The 20700-nt window shown below is 55.3% G+C and overlaps 2 protein-coding genes across 3 annotated transcripts; one reads left to right on the forward strand and one right to left on the reverse strand.

The window, feature by feature from the left end:
• Window positions 1–14923: 14923 nt before the first annotated feature.
• On the reverse strand, window positions 14924–17881 carry CLDN2 (claudin 2). 2 transcript variants are annotated; one of them, XM_074915342.1, is made up of 2 exons: window positions 17412–17881; window positions 14924–16247 (listed from the first exon to the last, which is right to left on the reverse strand). In XM_074915342.1, the coding sequence occupies exon 2, from the start codon at window positions 16068–16070 to the stop codon at window positions 15375–15377; it is 696 nt and encodes a 231-aa protein (XP_074771443.1). In that variant the 5' UTR covers window positions 16071–16247; window positions 17412–17881; the 3' UTR covers window positions 14924–15374. The 2 variants fall into 2 exon arrangements, with proteins under 2 accessions (XP_074771443.1, XP_074771444.1); XM_074915343.1 differs by having other exon boundaries at window positions 14924–16269.
• Window positions 17882–18929: 1048 nt separating this feature from the next.
• Window positions 18930–20480, forward strand: RIPPLY1 (ripply transcriptional repressor 1). The gene is made up of 4 exons (XM_074915457.1): window positions 18930–19021; window positions 19431–19506; window positions 20042–20112; window positions 20204–20480. Exons 1-4 carry the CDS (start codon window positions 18930–18932, stop codon window positions 20478–20480), a joined length of 516 nt encoding a protein of 171 aa, XP_074771558.1.
• Window positions 20481–20700: the final 220 nt, after the last annotated feature.

Consider the following 20700-nt stretch of genomic DNA (forward strand, 5'->3'; position numbering starts at 1 on the left):
GCCATGGGCTTTGGGGTCTGTAGCTCTCCTACTGACATGTCCCCTGCATGAAATGAGCGTGGCAGTTGCTCGTCCTGGAGCAGAGCGAGTGTCAGGAACATTGTGCTGTAGGTAGGCTCATGCCATGAGATTCCCTCAGCAGCAGCCCTCTGCACTGAGGCAGCAAAGGCCTGGCCAGGAGGAGGGTTGATCCGCACAGCCAAGGGGGGCGTAGTTTGCTACAGCTGCAGCAGTTACTGAGGTGTGAGGTCAGCTGTACTGTGAGCTTGGGCACTCCAGCCTACTCACCCTCTTTTCTTTTTCTTTTTCTTTTTCTTTTTCTTTTTCTTTTTCTTTTTCTTTTTCTTTTTCTTTTTCTTTTTCTTTTTCTTTTTCTTTTTCTTTTTCTTTTTCTTTTTCTTTTTCTTTTTCTTTTTCTTTTTCTTTTTCTTTTTCTTTTTCTTTTTCTTTTTCTTTTTCTTTTTCTTTTTTTTTTTTTTTCCCCAGCAAGACCAAGTTGACCATAAAAGAAGAAATACTGGAAAAGCAAGGAGACCTAATGGAGGTTTCACCCCCAGACCTGACCTGTCCCGGTGCCCCTACTTCATCTCTTCAGAAGAGCTTTGCAGTACCTTACCAAGAAAGGGAAAAACTTCTGCACATAAAACAGGAGGATGTGACTGTAGGTGACAGCTTGCACACCTGTCTGCCCAAAGAGCAGCTGGGCACTCTGAGCAGCACCAGCCCTGCTAATGGGGCATCACACTGCCTCAAGGCAGAGACTCCCGTAGCTCAGCAGGAGATCAGACAGACTCATGTTGTCCAGGGTAAGCTGGAATAGCAAATGCCAAACTTAATATCAAAAAGACAGGCTGGAGTGTGTGTCTAAATTCATACAGGGCCACAAAAGACATAGACAAGGCATTCTTTGTGGCAGTTGGTGGTTCGAAGACTGCTGCAAGTGGTGAAGCTATTTGGCTCTTTCCTCGTGGATGGTAGTCATGAATTGACAGATCAAAGGTGGAGAAAGCCTCATGCCTCAGCAGTGGAGACAGAGGAGAAAGTCCCTAATGCACATGATATAATGGAGTGGGAGAATGTGGTAAGACCAGTGGAAAATACCTTTGTGGAACTGAAGGCTATCTCAGCAGAGTGGGATGTGCTGCAGTGCAAGGTAACGTATTTGTGGCTGTGCTTCCCTGCTGGTTTTGGAGACAGCAGGTCAAAGTGGGTTGAGAAGGGGCGACTTCTCCATAAAGAATGCAGGGGGGCTTCTTCCTTGATCTGCTGCCTTTTAACTTCTTCAGGCCTGGAAAAGCTTTTTATCTTGCTGGTTGTTCTGGTTTTGCCTGGCATAGAGTTCATTTTGTTCATTGTAGCTTGTATGGTACTATGTTTTAGTGTTGTGACTAAAACAGCCTTGATAACACACCCACGGTTTTATCTATTTCTGAGTGGGGCTTACACAGATTCAAGGCCGTTTCTGCTCCTTACAATGCCCCACCAGCAAGCAGGCTGGGGGTGGAGCACAAGAGGTTGGGAGGGGACCCAGCCAGGACAGCTGACCCCAACTGACCAAAGGGATATCCCAGACCGTATGGCATCATGCTCAGCTATAAAAGCTGAGGAAAGAAGGAGGATTGGGGGGGGACACGATGACCCGACATTCAGAGTTATGACATTTGTCTTCCCAAGTCAGTGTTACACGTGATGGAGCTCTGCTCTCCTGAGGATGGCTGAGCACCTGCCCGCTGATGGGAAGTGTTGGATGAATTCCTTGTTTTGCTTTGCTTGCGTGTGCAGCCTTTGCTTCACCTATTGAACTGTCTTTATCTCAACCTATGAGTTTTCTCATTTTTACTCTTCTGACTGTCTCTCCCATCCCATGGTGAGGGGAGTGAACAAGTAGCTGTGTGGGGCTTAGTTGCCAGCTGGGGTTAAACCACAGCCATTCTTTTTGGCACCCAATGTGGGGCATGGAAGGTTTGAGATAATTACAGATTTGATTGGAATGTGCTAGATCAAATTAATAGCTGTTATTGCTGTTTAGCTATTAACTGAGAGGCTCCTGTGCTTGCCATGGGTCTTGCTCACCTCACTGTATATTAGTCTAGTGCTCGTTAGTGGCTGCTTTTTGCTTTTGTTGCTGGCTGTACTGCTTATCATCCTACTCTGCTGTGCCTGGGAACATTCTGATACCAGCCATGGCGATGCGCCTGGGCTGGCCGGTGGCCAGGGCATCGCTGCTGTTCCCGTGCTGCTGCGCCGGACAGGCTGCAGCTCCAGCGAGGACTCGAGCGAAGGGGCCGTGACCTGTGGGCGAGTCCACGCGGGAGCAGGACACCCCGAAGGGTCTGTGGCCGTGGGTAAGCCCATGCCCGAGCAGGTACACCCTGAGGCGCCTGTGGCCGTGGTTATGTCCATGACACAGCAGGTACCTCTGAAGGGACCGTGGCGCAGGGGTAAGTCAGCCCTGGAGAAGGGACACCCTGAAGGATCTGTGGCTCTGCACGAGGTGGTGCTGGAGCATGTGGCTGTGGACAAGCCCATGAGGAGGGACTGTGGCCATGGGTAAGGCCACGCTGGGACAGGAGCACCTCAAAGCAACTGTGGCTGTGGCTGAGTCTGTGCCGCAGCAGGTACAGCCCTGGAGAGACTGTGGCACATAGATAAGGCTCCACCTGAAGCAGGTACAACCCCGAGGGACTGTGATCCATGGAAAAGTCTGAGCCAGAGCAGGAGCAAGGGCAGGAGTTCACGGCAATGTTAAACCCGATGGTCTGGTCCAAAGGGATCAGGGGTGGAGACTGTAATGGAAAGAGCTTTAAGTTGTCACCCATGATCTGAGTAGCATGTTACAGGAGTTTCTATAGCAGGAACTGCCTGAACCAGTGGAGGATGAGCCTCACAAGAAGCAGTGCAAGTGCAGCAGTGACCCGACCTGAGCTGGCTTTGGTGCCCAATAACTCCCTGTGGGCTCTAAACACCTGCCTGCCAATGGGAAGTATTGAATTAATTCTTTACTTTGCTTTGCTTGTGCTCATGGCATTTGCTTTACCTTCTAAACTGTCTTTATCTCAAACTGTGAGTTTTCTTACTTTTACCCTTCCAATTTCTCTCCCCCATTTCACTTAGGGGAGAGTAAGTGAGCAGCTGTGTGGCTCTTAGATGCTGGCCAGGGTTAAACCATGACACCAATTGATATAATTCCTGTGCATGCACCCTCCTCCCATTTCAGGAGGAGAAAATTGAGCATGAGAAATGTTGCCTGAAAACAGAGTTCTTGAAATGCCAACAGGAACTGGTGCTGCTCCGAGCTCAGAAGATGGAAAGCTTGCCCTGCAGCAAGGAATACATGTTACTGCCAAGCTGTGCGGCAGAAGCTGAAAGCAAAGCTGGCAAAGTCCACAGAGGAGACCAGATGCGCAGAGAAGACAGGGATGCACTTTGGGGTGCTGAGGGAGGCCCAGGTTTCCTGCAGGGGCCCAGAGGAAGAAGCTGTGAGGAGGTCAGAGCTGTGGGCTGACTGGTTGGCAGCCCCTGTCATCCCTGCAGTGGGGCGAGAGGGCAGGAGTGACTGTGGGCTGCTGTTGCCATAGGACGCTGCTTCCCTGGTATCCAGCACCCTGCTGTAGAGGTGACAGGGTTGTAAGCGAGGATCCTGTTGCTGGGAGGGGGTGGAATCACCAGATGAGTCCAAATAACTGGTCCAGCTTCAGAGGTGCCCTAGAGAAAGGTGCTTTGTCCACACTGTGTCTGTCCTGTACTGTGTCACCTTGTTGCTGGATCCCCTGCGCTGTGTTGGGTCTCTAATGGAGAAAAGGAGCAGGGAACCCCAGTGGTCCTGGTAGGAAGGGGGATAGCAGCTGGATGTGTGATGGGAGGTATCAGATCAGATGGCAGGCTCTTGCCACTGACTCTCCTCTTGGCTTTTGCCCTCTTGCTCACAGTGTTATGGAGAAACTTAAGAACCTGTGTATGAATGTGAGGTGGCTTCTCTCATTCATCCTCCCCTACTTGGAGCTCCAGAATACTAACTTTGAGTTGGAGGTCTTGCAGACCATACTGGAGGAGACAAGCTTCATGTTGGAGTGTCCCCTCTCTCCTCTCACTGTGCCTTTTGCAGAAGATCATTAATAAGACCTTGGTTTCTTGTGCTCTAGGTCATCGTTCTGGTTGGGCAGAGGGTTCTTTCTCCTTACCCTCCTCTGGTCTTGCAGGATCAGCATGGCCTCTCTGCTCCCCACTGTTGGGAATTGGGCTTCCTCAGGTGGTGGAAACCCAGAGGCAGTGTGAGCAGAGGGGACTGCAGTATGGGCACGGCTCCGAGCACAGCCAGGCTGGGTCATGCCTCACCAGCAGACACTTCCAACAGCTTCTTTGCTGTGCTCCTTAGCACTCTGAGTAGCAGAGAGGCAGGGAGACCTTGGCCATGGCTGCCTGACTACTGGTCTGAGTAGCCCAGGAGAGTGTAGCCCAGGCATGCCATGGCCATGCTGGAGTCTTCTTGTGACTAACACAGCTGACTGGCTCGGACTAGAGCAGCGTGGTGCTGAGGTTCAGAATTTGGGCCTTTTCACTCTGAGAAGCAGTCTCGAGTCCATAGATCTGATCAGCCCACGCAGCAGCTAAACTGGGTCCCTGCCTGTGTTTTCCTCTTAAGTGCGTCTGTTTGTTTGTTAAATAATGTAGCAACACAAGGTTCCTTGAACTAAATTTATCTTCCTGTGTAGCTGTGGGAACAGTTGGTGGTATAGTGATGCTGGGGCTTTCAGTCAGATCTGCTGAAAGGCTCCAAGCTCGTGTGGCTGAGCAGATGCTGTTCTGCGTGGGAGCTTCGCCTTTAAACTTTCTTTTTAGGCTTATTTTCTTAGACTCTTGTTTAGCCAGTAGCATGACCATCCTGTTAACCTGAGAAATGTCAAGAATGATGGGGTGTTTGGAGGAAGATGTGAGGTTCAAGAGTAGCCAGACATGACATAGGGGAATGATTGCACCCAAAGGATGCTGCAGCTCCCTGTCCTGCCTCCAGCATGGTTCGTGGGAAGAAACTAAGGGCAAGGGCAAGTGCATGTAGGTTAATATTGTTCAAGCCTGTACTTATTTCTAGCTCAGAAACTTCCTGAATCAAACATGGTTTCCTACAGTTATAGAAGGACTGGCTTAAAGGTGCTGAGGAGAAACCCCACCTTAGAGTAATGCATTCACTGTCCTTCCTGAAGCACATTCTCTTGGCCAGATGGTGCGTATGGAGGAGAGGGTACGTGGGTGGCCAGCACAGCATTGCTCCCTTGACTCAAACACTTCATTTATCCTGGAAGGGCATGAAACCATGTGACAGAAACCAGCGGCTTAGGTGGTATCACCAAACATGTGTAGTATGTGTTGCCTGAAAGTCAGAGTTGAGCAACAGTTATGTGGACAGAGAGTGCCCTAGCCTGCGTGGTAAGGACTTTGCCACGTCCTTTCCCCCATGGCTGGACTTACATTACCACATAGGTTACTTTCACTGTTGCTAGTGGAGATAGAAAGGACGTGTCTATACAACTGTGTTTTTTCTGTGGTCTGTAGGTAGTCTCTGGCTTTACCGTTCCTGATTTCCTGTCTGGCTGAATCCTGTTTTTGTTTTCAGCTCGTACTTCTAGATCTCAGACCTGTTTATGTGACCCCTCTTGACATTTTCAGATTGTGCTGTGTTTTCAGCTGTGTTTTCAGGTCAGTACTGCGGGTGGTAACACTTCAGCTTGAAGGTAGCTCCCTTATCTCCCTCCATTCATGTTTTGAAGGTAGTATTTCTTATCTCCATTCATGCTTTGTTTTTTGCTTTTGACATCTCACCAGCTGGTCCTCAAGCCACAGGACTACAGCCCCATCGCATTTAATTTTCAGTAGAGCTGTTGAGGAGATTGACTCTGCACCAGGATTCAATGAGTTGAAGTTTTACTTTAACAATGTTTGGGAGACTTGCATTAGTTTTTATAGTTGCATGAAACATGGTTTCTGAGGGCAAAATAGTCAGTGATCTTGGGGATCTGTCATACTTCTGATCATGCTAGAAAGCTCTATCCTGAAGGTCAGTCATCCTTTGAAGCATCTGCCCTGGGCAGGGGAAGAGACAGACCTTTATTTTCTTCTCCAAAGCTGCTTCTAAAGCAGGAAATGTCCACACCTCCTTCAGGGTTGATCTCAATGCTCTTCACAGCACATATGTGTTGAGCTAGTAATCTTAGCTGCTGCTGCTCCTCTTTGTGTCTTGTTTATTCCAGCCCATTAGAACTAGCTCTGGGAGCTGAATTTTATCCCTAATACTACTTGACCTTATTTATTTAGAAGGTTATTCACAGACATCCTCGATGTTTGTCATGTCATGTGCAGAGCCCTGGGGCTAGACCCTGTCTCTGGGAGGGAGCTGTGGCACAGCCTGCGCTGCTCAGAGCCCCTCCTAGTTAATTCCTGCCATCCCGGGGAAGGAGAACATATTTGTGTGATGTACAGAAAACAGACGCTCAGGCGTTAGTGATAGGAATGGGCTTTGCTGAACGAGAAGGTGGTGAGAAAAGGGCAGCTTTGATGCAAGCATCAACTGGCAGAGATCCGTGAGCCTACGGAAGCATTTAACGGCTTGTGAACAGTTAGCAGGCTTCATACTCTCACCTCTCTGTGTCTTGCATTGCCAGCAAGGCAAAATACATGCTCCTTACAGCAGTACGTGGGTCTTTTGACGTTTCTTGAGCTGATTTGTTTTCCTTCGTGTAAAGAAATAACACACAAAGCGGTTCTGTGATGGAGTGTTTCCTAAATGGATGTAACTTGGCAAAGAGTACAGCTATTAATTTTCCTTAGATAAGCTGGTATCAAGGTACCTGGTTTTGAAACTTGGCACTTCTCTCCTGCATCTTTCAAAGCTCACTCAACAGTTCCTGTGCCAGAAGCTTGATGCCATAGTTGTTTGGGGGGATTAAGTTGTGTAGTGGAGATAAATACTTATTGCAGGTGAGGAGGTCAGAAAAGCTTCTAAAGATAAGGCTGTTTGGCAAAGCTTTCTCCTCCCAGAGCTCTCTCCATCCTCCCTGTCAGTACTGTGCTGTCCCCATGAAGTCCTGGGGCTGTAGCCAGCAGCCCTAGCAAAGCTGGGGGCTGGGGAAAACCAGCCTGTCCTGCCCTTGCTTCCCAGTGCTCAGTGAGAGGTTGTTGTGGTTTAGGCCCAGCCAACAACTTAAGCACCATGTGGCCACTTGCTTTCTCCTTCCCCCATCCCCTGGCGGTGGGATGGGGAGTAGGATCAGAAGACAAAGGTAAAAACTCATGGACTAAGATAAGGAGAGTTTAATAGGACAACAAAAGGAGAGAAGAAATAATAATTTTAGCCAGTCAGAGAGGGACCTGGGGGGGTTGATTGACAGCCGGCTGAACAGGAGCCAGCAGTGTGCCCAGGGGGCCAAGAAGGCCAATGGCATCCTGGCTTGTGTCAGCAATAGCGTGGCCAGCAGGGACAGGGAAGGGATCTCACCCCTGTACTCGGCACTGGTGAGGCCAAACCTCGATTCCTGTGTTCAGTTTTGGGCCCCTCACCCCAAAAAGGCCATTGAATGACTCGAGCGTGGCCAGAGAAGGGCAACGGAGCTGGGGCAGGGTCTGGAGCACAGGTCTGCTGGGGAGCAGCTGGGGGAACTGGGGGGGTTCAGTCTGGAGAAGAGGAGGCTGAGGGGAGACCTCCTGGCCCTCTGCAACTACCTGAAAGGAGGGTGCAGAGAGCTGGGTATGAGTCTCTTTAACCAGGAACAAGCAACAGGACGCGAGAATGGCCTCAAGCTGCCCAGGGCAGGGTCAGGCTGGCTCTGAGGAAGGATTTCTCTTCAGAAGGGTTTGTTGGGTGTTGGAATGTACTGCCCAGGGCAGGGGGGGAGTCCCTATCCCTGGAGGGGTTGAAGAGTCGGGTTGACTTAGTGCTTAGGTATATGCTGTAGTTGGGAACTGTCAGTGGTTGGACTGGATGATCTTTGAGGTCTTTTCCAACCTAGACGATTCTGTGATTCTGTGATAATAATAACAACAATAATACCAATAAAAGAGTATAAAAGTGAGTGATGCCCAATGCAGTTGCTCACTACCTGGCACCAGATACCCAGCCTGTTCCCAAGCCACGATCCCTCCACCCCACGGCCAGCTCCCCCGGTTATATACTGGGCGTGACGTCATTTGGTATTGAACGCCCCCTGGGCGGTTTTGGGCCAGCTGTCCTGGCCATGCACCCTCCCAGCTTCTGGTGAACACTAGCTCTGCCCCAGCTGACCCAGGACAGAGGTGTGTGGGAGCAGGCGGGCAGTGCGCGGAGCCGGGGCAGAACAGTGCTGTGTTTCCCCTGGGCTCGTGCTGCCACGGGAGTGCAGCTCTTCATCCCACTGGTGAGCTGGGAGCCTTAGTGCTGTATTCTGTGAGCAGCCTCCCTCTGCTTTGCAAAGACCTCCCATGGGAAAGGGCAGCTGCACTCAGGGACAACTGAGGATAAACCTGTCTCTTTGTATAAGACTGGGCTGCCTTTGCAGTGTGTTTTGCCCTAGATATTTATTTTTTTTCCCCCGAGGCTTTTACTCAGCCAGAAGTACTGAAGTTGGATGGATTAGCTGCATCTGCCTGTGACCTGTGTGGTAAAATTTAGCTATTTTCTCTTGTGGACTTACAAGCCAGAAATCAGCCCCTGGGGCTTACATGGGCTGCCAGTCCCCTAGCACATCTGGGAGAGGGGATGTTCAGTTTTGGGAAGGAGGCCCTGACTCACAGCAAGACCCTTGTTTGTGAGTAGGCCTTAGGATGTCAGCTACAGGGACAGGTCTGCTGTAGCCAGCTCTGCCCGGGGAGGTGGGAATTTAATGTGTGTTAACAGGCGCCTGGCAGCAGCAGTTCTTCATGTCTTGCTCTCTGGGGATGAGCTCCGGGGACTTTGTGCTGGGAGCTGCTTTCTCCTTCCAGGGGCTTTGCTTTGCAGCAGAAATACCCTTCCCCTTTCTGAGGAACATCCCCATCCTAAAGTGCGGGTTCTCCTGACCTTGAAACAAGGAGCTAATCATTTTTTCCCTCTGCTGTCTCTTACCTGCCATCCTCCCCGGGTGCAGGCAGCCTGTGCCTCCTCTGCCTGCACGGAGATGGAGCGAGCAGCCTCGCACAGGCCAGTGGCCAGGCCTGGGGTGAAATGACCTGCCTGCTTGCAATCTGGAAACACCATTAAAATAAAGGTGGGTTGGGAAAAGCAGAAGGCCAATGAGGAAGCATTCAGTTGCAGGGGAGATCAGAGGTTAATTGCCCCCTCGCCTACCCAAGCTCTGTGAGATGTGGCCTCCCCTGCAGCTGGGGGAAAATCCAAAGGCAAAGGGCAGTGTCCTCATTCCTGTAAAACTGTAGTGGAATAGCTCAAAGGGCACAGGAGCATCACGGTCGCGGAGCCAGCGATGGCTGTGGTCTGTCCTTGGCTCTGTACTGCCTGCAGGCTCCCTGGGCTTCTCCACACCTTGGAAAATACCGACGGCTGGAATTCCTCCTACCCCTGCAAAAGGAAAGAGCTAAGAATTTGGATAATGAAAATACATCTGTCAGAACGATCTTGGGAGTACCTGCCAGGTATAACTGGTCGTGTGGGACTTTGCTCCAGTGACCTGAGAAATCTCGAGAGACAGCTTTTCTAGGAAAGTGAGTTCAAGGCAATCACGCTGTTTGTGACGTGGGTCTTGTCCTGCTTTTAGCCTTTTTTAACAGGCTGGACATCCCAGAAACAGAGGTGTTGTAAGTTCTGTGAAAAAAGGCACCTGCCTTGAGGAAAGATTAGTTCTCTGGTGCGGGAAAAGCTTCATCAAAACACACCCTGCCTCTGAAATCCTGAGAAGAGATAAGAGGCAACCCCAGAGCCGGTGAAACCTCCCTGGTTTCTCTTCTTATGGGGTGACTTGTTTCTTCCAGACTCCCAGCACACAGCAGAGAGCTTGGAAGGGCTTGGCTGTGCCTGGGGTCTGAGCATCTTCTAGGTATGAACCCAGGTTAGCAGCAGCCAAAGTATTGGTGCAGCTGGGTTGACCCAGCGCTGAGGGATCTGGTGGAGTTGGGAACCGTCAGGGTGAGGTTCATGGTTGGACTGGAGGAGCTTCAAGGGCTTTTCCAACCGAGATGATTCTGCGATTCTGGGATTCTGTGCCCTCAAGTTGTACTCCAAGCATGGAGATGACAGGCTGGTAGACTGAATTGTTTGGGATGTCTCTGTGGACTGGCTGATGTGCTTGCAACTCAGTTTATCCATGTAAAGGCGTTTGGGATCCTCCAGTCTCTATCTCTTCCGTGCAGCGCGGAGCTGTTCAACCATCACCTGTCAGAGGAGCTGCCGAGGGTGCAGGACAATGTCTCTTCAATTCTCTAGGCCAGGTCTATAGAGCAGATTTTAGCTAGAGATGAAGTCTGTTTTCACCAATACTTCTGTAAGATCCTGGGAAGAGCTATAAACATAGCTCTTCCATATATACCACTATAAAAGTGTGTCTTGCTGATAAAGCTTGTTTTGCTTGCTGAATTGGTGTAGGTTCTACTGATAAAACCTGCGCTCCCTGCTACAGATTGCATATTATGCTGGGTTTGCTGAGATCACTAACCTGAAGCTCCTCTAGCATAGATTAGACTCAAGTTACTGAGAAATCTGATTGTGATGTTAATGTAATGCCTGGAAGATCAAACCTCTGTGTCCTCCCCACCACGTATCAATGGTTTTCCGAGATAAAACACTTTTTATAACTCTCATGATAGATTTCTGAGCTACTATTCAAACCCAGCCAGGAAGGTGCTTTCTAGCAATCTCCTCTGGTGCACCCAAAGGTCTCTGTTCCCTGCACTGCCATGGAGTTCATTCTGCCCTGTTTCCTTCATGCCTTTCTTTAAAGACCAAAAGATCCTTTAAAGCACCTTTAAATAGGTGTCTTCCAGGAAAGCTATGGAAAGCCATGAGTTTGTGGACAGGGTTTTCCTTTGACTGAAGGTGGTTTTGGAAGAGGAGCTGGTTTCTCATTACCCCTCACCTTCAACGTCTTCCACTAAAACCAGGCACCAACAGGCTCGTAGCCGTGTCCCGCTGTGTGGATCCCCAAGGCTTCAGGAGGGCAGGAAACCTTTGGAGATAAAATGTGAGTGCAGTTGTCAGCTGAGCATCATAGATGCCCTGAGGTGAAACCATTTGAGGCTGTTTCCTGGGCTAGAGGATGACCACCAGCAGGGCCATCCAGTGCGGCCTGGGGCATGGCTGGGGCGGGGAGCGCATTGCCAATTCCCACCAGCACAGTCCGTGACTTGAGCTGTTGCTTAGCTCAGCCCAGGAGTCATGATTTGAAGTGCTCGAGAGCAGCCCCTCTCCATAGTGCATCCTCTGCTGCTCCTGAGAAGGCTGCTGTAATGCCACGGATAGGAAGAGTTTGTCTTCTTGCACACCAGCCCTGGCTTGCTGAGGGGCTGGGAGGCTCCAGCACGGTGCAGGAGGCAGCTGGGAGTGTGCTGTTACTGGGAGGAGGGTGGAGGAATGTGGAGGCTCTTTCCAAGTGCCTTGGCTCATCAGGAATTTGGCCTGAATTTTCTTCCCCCTCCTGCCTCTCCTATCTGAGCATTTCCCAGGGGCTGTGGGCAGAGACAGGTTCTCCCAGCACCTGGCCTGATACTCCTCAGAGAGCCTGCATGGATTATTTGCTGCTGCTTCAGATCAGCTGTGCTAGGCAGGAATGAGAGGCAGGTCGGGGATGCGAGAAGGAGCTAAGCTCTGCTTGCCTGGAGGGCTCCAGGGAGGCAGGAGACCTGGGATCTGGCTGGGTCTAGGACAAACCTGTGCCCTTTTGTGCCCTTTTGTGCCCTTTTGTGCCCTGGGCATCCCTACCCAGTGCTCTGCAGGAAAAGAGGCTCAGCTTGCACGGGGCAGTGGCTGGGCGCTTCTGGGCCAGGGAAACAGGAGGGTGCTTTGGTCAGGGCATCACCAGGGGTGCTGTGGGTGCTGGGTGGGGGTGCCCAGTGTGTAAGGGCTGGCTGCAAAGGCCTTGGTGATGACCATGTGTTGTTTCCTCTTTGGAATAAGTCGGGACTTTTTGCATGTGTATCACGACCATCCGATGAGGCTGCAGCCCCTGGCCCAGGTGCAGCTGTGGGTTTGGTTGTGTTGGGTGTTTATAGTGCCTCTATTGCTTTTGAAGATAAGGACAATCTTAGTATTTTATTGCCCCCTTTTCTTCATCCGAGGCGCCATCCAGAGCAAGAAGAAGAGAGGGGAAGGACCCATTTCCTTATGACGGGGGATTAGTTATTGCAGCCTGACCCTCCAGCGAGAGACTCTGCAAGGCCCCCTGCTCCACCGCGCCATCCTGTGAGCTCAGCGAGGGCTCCAGCCCGGGGCTCAGAGGAGGGAGCTGCTCCCCACCCAGCCCTCTTCCCACCCTTCCTCTGCTTTCACCCTGGCTGCCTGTCCCCCTCACATCCCGCTCCTGTCTGGAGCAGGGGCTCTGACTTTCCTGTGGGAAAACCCAGAACACCTTCAGCTTTTCCCGCTGAGCCGGTGAGGGGCAAGAGGAGACCCGCGGGGTGGCTCTGTGCCGCGCTGGCTGGCTCAGCTCCATCGCCTTGCTCGCGCTCGCTGTCGCGGAGCTCGCTTCCGGGGCAGTCTGGGCTCTGTCCTCTCTGGCCCTGGGCTGGGCTGCATCCAGCCTGCCCTTAAGGACCCGGCTTATCGATAATGGGGAGTGGGACTATTGCATGAGGCAGAGATAACCACCGCTACCACCTTCATGCACCCGTTGTCCTTCCCTTCCCCGTCCTCCACTCCTGCTGGTAGAGAAGTAGAAAATCCTTTTCAACCTGCCTTGCCCTGTGGCCAAGTTTCACATCTTTGGGTGTGTTCAAACTAAAGGCCAGAAAAGCTCGAGGGGAGAAACCTTCCCCTCCCTGAGCCCACCCACACTTAATGCAGGGGCTGGAGGCATGGGGGGCTGGGGAAAGCCTTGTCCGCTTTGCAGTGTGATGCTTGCCAGCTCCTCCTTTGCAGTGCCGCAGGTGAAGCTGTCATGCTGCACCCACCGAACAGGGGTCTGGCACTGCAAGGGGCCCCAGCGGGGTTTCTTCCTCACCCCTGCAATGCCAGACCCGAGCTCCTCACTCTGCCTGCCCCTGCCTGTTCCAGCTGCCTCTCCTCTGGGGGGAAGCTGTGCAAAAGCTGACTCTAAAGCCAGAAATCTTCCCTTCGGCTGCTTGAATTAAAGTGTTAATAAACCCAGAAGCAATCAAACTCCGAACAAAGCGTTTTGAATGCCCCCTTGTTTAATTAGCGGAGCCTCTGCCCGCAGACACAGGCAGTGCTACCCAGCCCCGGAGCCCAGGGTGGGAGGCAAGGGGTGAGAATGCAGCGCCCCGGAATTCCTTCTCTTTGGAGGCGTGACTTCTTGTACCAACTATTTTCTCACCTTCTCTCTGTGTCACCAGCCCAGAAACAAAACATTTACAGCTGAAGGACTTAAGTGAACTTTCAGCATCTCCTGGGGGGCTGGAGCTGCCAGGCTAAGCCCCTTGCACGTTTACCATCCTCTGCACTCAGAGCTCTCTGCCCCAAGGTAGCACTAAGTAACTCAGCCGTCTCAGGGCTGAGACAGTGCTTTGTCCCTTGGCCATGGAAAGGGGGTGACTGGCCTTTGCCTTGAAATCCACTCTGGTCCCCTCCACCGAGCATCACCCTGGGGATGGGTCCCCGGGTGGCCCCTTGCTTGGTGAGGAGGCGAGAAAGGTGATTTTCTGTTATCAGGAGTGTGTTAACCCCACAGCAAACATGATTTCACTGGTGCAAGGGTAACGGTGGTGACATTTGAGCAGGGAACATGGTCCCCTCCTTTCTGGGACTTAATCTAAATTGCTTTATGAAGGGCCAGCATGTAGACCAAACCCTCCTGCTCCCCGGGGTATGAGGAGCCAGGGTAAGGGGGTCCCCAGGTGTCTGTGCTGTGGCATGGCAGCGCAGGGGTTATCTCGCCCACAGTGGTGGGATGTCAGAAGGGGCACAGTGCTTAAAATGTACTTGTGGGGCTGGGCTGCCTGCACCTCCTCTCCTCCTGCCATGCCCTGACACAGGCAGTGCATCCCCCGGTGCCCCAGGCAGCCGGTGGGAGCTGTCACGCTGCTGCTCCTGTGCAGGGCTGCAACCATGCAGCACATCCCACCGCTGCCGAAGGGTCGCGTGGAGCAGGCTTAGCCCCTGCCTGCCCATCCCTTGCGGCTCACCAGTGTCTTGCTGGTGGTGCTTTTCCTCCCAAAACAGTCCCTGCAAGGACCCCTGGGCTATGGACCTGCCTGTGAGACCCCTCTGTGTTGGGGTGCGCAGCCTCTGCCCTGGCCAGTGGTTGCCTTGGGTTCTTGGGCCCATGTTGCCTCCTGGGTGCTCCCAGCACCCTGGGATGGAGACGGGATCATGCCAGGGCTCTCCCCACTGCCTGGGGACTTTGATGTACCACATGCACCCAGGGGCAGCGAATTCTGCTGTGTGCACTCCAGTCCCTGTGATACTTGCACCTTTAGAATCGAGCAGGGGTGGGGTGGGGTGGGGTGTGGGGTGGTGATGGGTGTGTTGCCTGCTGTTAACCCCCCGGGGAGCTGCACTTGCTCTGGCTGGCACCCTTGCCGTGGTGGCACATGGCAACCTCCCAGCGTGGTGCCCAGGGACAAACCGTGCAGGGGAGTGACCCCCCCTCCACCCTCTAGACTGGGCTTCTGGGTGGAAAAGACATGGCGGGGGGGGGGACACGATAGGCCAGAGCAAGAGTGGGGGGCACTCTCTGCATTATGGACCTGCTGTGCAGGCGAGCACAGTCCCCACCACAGCCCACCCTGCCGGGGAGCTGCCAGGGCCCTTCGGTGTCGGAGGAAAGCTCAGCCACAGCCTGGCTAGAAACACAGATTTATTGCGACATCACTTTGCAGCCAGCACTCACCCCCCCCTGGCAGTGACTCCAGACCCATGCGGGCCCCCTGACCCCACTGTGCTGCCTCCATGGCCAGCAGGCTAGTCCCTGGGGCCACAAGTGCACCCAGGTCCATCCAGAGGAGCTCACTGGGGCTGCAGGCTGGGGTCCGGCTGTGTCAGGGGCTGCCTGCAAGAAAACAGCGCAGAGGAGGGAGGAGAAACCAGGTTCAGGGTCCTTCACTGATGTAAGCCACCAGCTGGGATCTCCGAGCAGTCACTGGGCTCTTGGGATCCCTGAGGAAAGAGCGGGGTCACATCCCCCAAGTGTGTGAGTGAGAGGGCTGAGCACGGGAGATGTCCTCTCCTCTCACCACACTCCCTTGGTGCCAGCTCAGATGCTTTGGGGAGCCAGGAGAGGTGCCAGCCCAGCTCCCACCTGCAGCCGTTACACGTATCCCGTCAGGTTGTAGGAGTTGAGCTCACTCTTGGTCTTCTGTGTCTGGCTGACAGAGGGCTGGTGACTCTTGCCTGCCAGCAGCCCAGGCTGGTAGGTGCTTCCGTAGGTGGCCGTTGCATCCCGGGCAGGGCAGGAGGTGCAGAGGATGAAGCCACCGACAAGGGAGAGGAGGGAGGAGATGATGCCCAGGTAAAGTGCCTCCCCAAGCTCAAACTTCATGCTGTCGGGAAGGACAGGGTTGTGGAAATCCCGCAGCACCACATGGATGTTCCAGACCAGCGGGATGAAGCAGAGCAGCCCCCCGAGGATGAAGACCGCGCCACCCGCCACCGCTACCCGGTCCTTGCCCGGCGAGCCCTGGCTGAAAACAGTGCACCTCATGCCCACGACGGTGAGGAGACAGGCGAGGGAGGAGATGGCGCAGGAGCTCACCATCAGGGCCTGGGCCGCCTGGATGTCGGCAGGCAGGTTGAGCAGGGAGCTGTAGATGTCACACTGGGTGATGCCCGTGCTGTATGTGGCACATTCCATCCACAGCCCCTTGGTGAAGCTCACGGCTGTCACGATGCTGGAGCCGATGTAGGAGCTGGTCTTCCAGCTGGGCAGCAGTGTGGCCGTCAGCGTGCCGATGTAGCCCAGGAAGGCCACGGCATAGCCCAGCAGCTGCAGCCCCATGGAGACCATGGTGGGGGCTGGCTGTCACCTCCCTGGGGCTCACCGCCTCTCTCCCGGCTTGCTGGCAGCTGGCTCCCACACGCTTACCTTCCCATGGCCCTGCCAGCGGCTCCGCTCCCTGCGCCGCAGCTCCACCCCGCTCCTGGGGATGCTGGTTTTGTGAGGGCACCGGCGTGTGGGTGGGAGCTGGGGGGGGAGGAGAGGTTACCTACAAGAGGGGAAAGCAATCCCTCCCCGATTAACGATTGACCCAAGCCTGTGGAGGAACGCCAAGCGCCCTTTCACCTCCGCTATCTCCCCAGCCAGGCTTCAGAGGCAGAGCAGCGCTGCCTGGGAAGGACGCCAAAGCCCTCCCTTGTGCTGGGGCTGCGGGCAGGGATGGAGAGCTGGCTGCTGGTGGGGGGAAAGTGCCTGCTACCCTCCTGTCCTGGGGATCCCTTGTGTTCTGTGGTGTCCCAAGACAGGGAAGCCAAAAAGCTACGGCTGTGCCGTGTTATTTGGGAACTGCTGGAGGTGATTTCAGGTGGTGGCCCTGAGGCTCCCCCAGGAGAGGAAGGGGGATTGTACCTCATCCCCATCTGCACAGGGCTCACCCAAGGCATCTGCAGCCACCTGCCACCCACCCCGAGCTGCTGAGGCTACGGTGGGACAACGGGATGTGCCCACCTGCGGCTGAATCATGACTGTCAGCCTTTCTGTGCCACTGAGGACAAGGATGGAGAGGGATACATGTGACAGTGACGCCTGCAACCCCAGGAGAGCCTGGAGTTCCATGGAGGGCAGAATTACAACCAGGGCAAAGCACCCTGGCAGTGCTTAGGGGATGCCTCCTGGAAGCACCCCGAAAGAGCGGGGTGACCTGTCCCTCGGTGGGGTGAGCACACTGGGGTGCAGCTTGTGCTTGCTGCCGCTGGCGGGGGGTTTTCTGCTGGTGCTATCCCCTGCCTGCAGCCCTGGGCACAGGCGGGGGGGGTTGGCAGAGGCAGTGAAGTGGGGTGGTTTGTTTTCCCTCTGCCTTGTTTCAAAATTCCCCCTCCCGCAGCATCTTGCGAAACTGGACCGAGCCCACACCACAGCACACTGACACCGCAGCCGGCGGCCTCTCGCCCTGCGAATGCTCCTGGCTGGGAGTGCAACCACCACCCAGTGCCTCCGCTCCTCTCTCTGTCCTCCCACTGGCACCTCAAACACTTGGTATCAAAGCTGCCCAACTTTCTGTCTCCTTTCCCGTGCACTAACCAAGACCCCTTGCTCTGTCTCAGGGGTGTTGCTGCAAAAGAAACACCTGGGGTGCTTGGGGTGCCAGCAAAAAGGCAGGGGAGGGTCATGCCAGAGCTCTGCGGTACTTACGGAGGCAGCTGGAGACGCGGGACCGAAGGTGGCCGTGGCTGGGGGTCACCCAAGACTGGAGGTGGCTCGTTGGGGCAGGGCAGGGGGATCAGGAGCTGCAAATTGTTTAGTTGCAGCTTTGCAAAATCCACCTGCAAATCTCAGCCTGGATCAGGGGCTTATTGCAAATCAGAATTAAACCCTTTCAGCGTCGGGAAGGACTGGGGAGCTGCGATGCCTTGTTTTGCTTGTTGTCTATTAATTATTGGGGCAGGTTTGACTCAGTGGCTCAGGTCTGTAGCTTGTTGTCAGCTTCTCGGCCAGCCTTGGGGGCTGGTGGGTGACTGTGTGCCACTTAGGCTGCATCGCCCATGCTGGGGTTAGAGTTGCAGTGAAATGACAGCAGGTTGAACTCCCTGTGTCCACTTGGTGAGCTTGAGCTTTCAGTTCACTCCTCCTGGCCCTGCTGGTCCTTCCCGGGGTTTGTTGTTGTAAGACTCCTGGCCCAAATGAGGAGCAAATGGAGACGGTAATGAGGGCTGCGCTGGCCCCGTGCCCCCTCCCGCTCACCGGCTGCCACAGATGGAGAGGGGCAGGGAGGGCCTCTGGTGACAAATTGTGCTCAGAGCTGAGCAGGGTCCTGCTGGCATTTGGACGAGGGTGTTTGGATGCTGATAGCAGAGCTACAGCAGGGACCATTTGCTATTTTCTTTCCCTGTCCCAAATTGAAACCCTCTTGGGAGTGGAAGGTGACCTGTCTGTCAGCAGCACTTTGCCTGGTGCGCTTGGGCAGGAGCAGTGGGCAGGGGCAGGACGTGTGGCAGTGCTGAGAGCAGGGAGAGAGCCTGGCACCCGTGTATCAAGAAGTTTTCTGTACCTCCTGCTATGGTCCACATCTCAAAAAGCCAAGGAGGGCAGGGAGCACAGGCGAGTGTGTGTTCTCCGTGGGCAGTGTGGGAACAGGCCTGGCAGCTCCCTGGGGTGATCTGAGCATTGCCCTGCCTGTGCCTGCCACTGCCATCCCTCTGCCCTCCCTGCCCTCTCTTCAGTGGATGCCTATCATCACCTGTCTGTCTCCTGGTTGCTCTGTGCTTGCCACCACTGCAGCCCATGGCCGCTGCACTGTCCCCCTCTCATGCCCATCGTGCTGCCCCAGCACTCCCTGGCCCTTCCCCATCTCCCCTCTCCCTTATGCAAATGGCTATAAAGAGCACTTAATCATCCTCGTTAATTGCCTCTGCCCTCCCCTGTTCCCCCCTGGGGTTTTTCTCACAAATGGTGTCTAACTTTTCCCTTCTGTGTTTTGCTTTTCCACCAGAGATCACAGCCCCTCCGCCCCCAGCCTCCCCCTGACCCTCTGTTTACACAACTGGGACAAATTTCACACCCCAGGGACTGCTGTCCCTGCCCCCCCAGTCCCTTGCTTCCCTGCCCTTGCCCCTGCCCAGAAGAATTTGTGAGCCACTGGCCGGGCCAGGGCTATAAAAGTGTCCTTGCCAAGGGTCTGCAGCGTCAGAGGGGACACGGTTGCCTACCACCATGGAAGCTGCTGCCTGTTGCCTGCCTGCCTGTGCGCTCCGGGTGCCTGTGGCCAATGCTTGCCCAGCCCTGGGGCTGGAGCAAGGGGGAAGGTACCTGGGTGCTGCACAGCTAGGGGGGTCTGGGGAGGGTGGGGAGGGCAGAGGGTGCACGGGAGGTGGGATGGGGAAGGCTCCAGCTAGATATGGGTGAAGGCTGCGTGGGTCCCTGCACTGATGGGGACCCTTCTCATCCTGGCAGCTGCTGGTGGGAGAGAGGGTGCAGAGCCCGGGGGCAATGCCAGTGGCTCCCAGGGGTGCTGGGGGGCTGAAGCAGGGTGAGGAGCACTGAGGTGGTATGAGTGCACCCACATATGCCTGGCGCCCCAGCCATGCACCCAGACAGGGGCTGAGCCAGGCAGGCGAGACTGTGAGGCTGGGTGGCTGCGGTGGAGAGAGCACGGCAAGGGGGGAGCGGGCCAGGGTGGGCAGCTGTTGCGCTGAACCTGCTCTCCGCACTTAGATCCCTGCCTCTATGGAGACCGTGGCTGCTACGAGCAGAGGAAGAAACCGGGCGTCAGAGGGAGCAGATGGACACTGTGAGTTTTACACTCCCTGCCACATCCCTCCCAGTTTCCTGCTGGCAGGGCTGGGGCAGGAAACCAGCCTCTCGCCCCAGACTCCTTCACCCCCGGCCCTGTTGCATGGCAGCACAGTGCCCACCTCCCCTGGTGCTGTTACCCCTCTGCCCCACAAGCCCCACAGCCTCGCCGGGGCAGGACAGGGCCAGGCAGACCTCCCCGGGGCAGCTACAGCCAGCACAGCCACGCCACGGGGGCCTGAAAGAGCTGCCTGTTCCCAGGCCTGGCGGGCATTCCTCAGGGGGTTAGCGGAGCCTGGGCACGAGCTTTTGAGCACGGGGGGCAGATTACGCTGGCAAAAAGCCCACTGGTGGGGAGTCGCTGCTGTAGCTTCCTCTGTGGGGGCACGAGGACCGAAACCGAGGGGCAGAGGGAGATGCTGGCTGCAGCCTGTGGGAATCAGCCCTGCCAACAGGGCAGAGAGATTGCTGCGCCCGGGAGAGGGGGCAGCGGGAGCCCCGGGGCACGGCCCACTCTGACTCTGTCTCCTCAGGCTTGTGCTCGGGAGGCGGCAGGGGACGGCGGCCCCAACAAAGCGCTGGCGGCTTTCCACCACCCGGTCAGGTACGTCCGTCCCCCCTGCCGCCAGCGCCCCGGCGGGGAGCGAGGGCAGTGGGCAGGCGGGGGCTCTCACCCCGCATTGCCCCCCACACAGGCTACTCTGGCCCAAGTCCAAGTGCTTTGACTATCTGTACGGCGTCGGGGAGAAGCTGCTGGAGAACTTCCCGGTGCAGGCAACCCTCTGCCTCTATGAGGACTCGGGCAGCGAGGAGGAGGAGGAGGAGGAGGAGGAGGAGGAGGAAGAAGAGGAGGAAGAAGAGGGGGAAGAAGAGGGGGAAGAAGAGGGGGAAGAAGAGGGGGAAGAAGAGGAGGCAGGGGCCATGGCGGCAGGCCCCGTCCCTCAGGCAGGCAGCCCTGGCCCGCCGCTGTGAGGCCGCGGCGGGGGGCGCAGGCAGGTGCCTGCCCGCGGGCAGCGTGTGGGCAGGCGGCAGGCGGGGACTACAGCTCCCGGCAGCCACTGCGGCACCGCCCGGCAGCCGCGGCCCTCTCTCATTGGCTGCCAGGCTCCCCGCCGTTGGGGGTGGAGCGCGTAGCCCCACCTACTCTCGCCGCTCCGCGTTTCTATTGGAGAGGAGGGAGGAGGAAGGCGGT

The sequence above is a fragment of the Athene noctua genome, chromosome 11 (assembly GCF_965140245.1).
Source record: "Athene noctua chromosome 11, bAthNoc1.hap1.1, whole genome shotgun sequence".
Taxonomy (NCBI): Eukaryota; Metazoa; Chordata; class Aves; order Strigiformes; family Strigidae; genus Athene; species Athene noctua.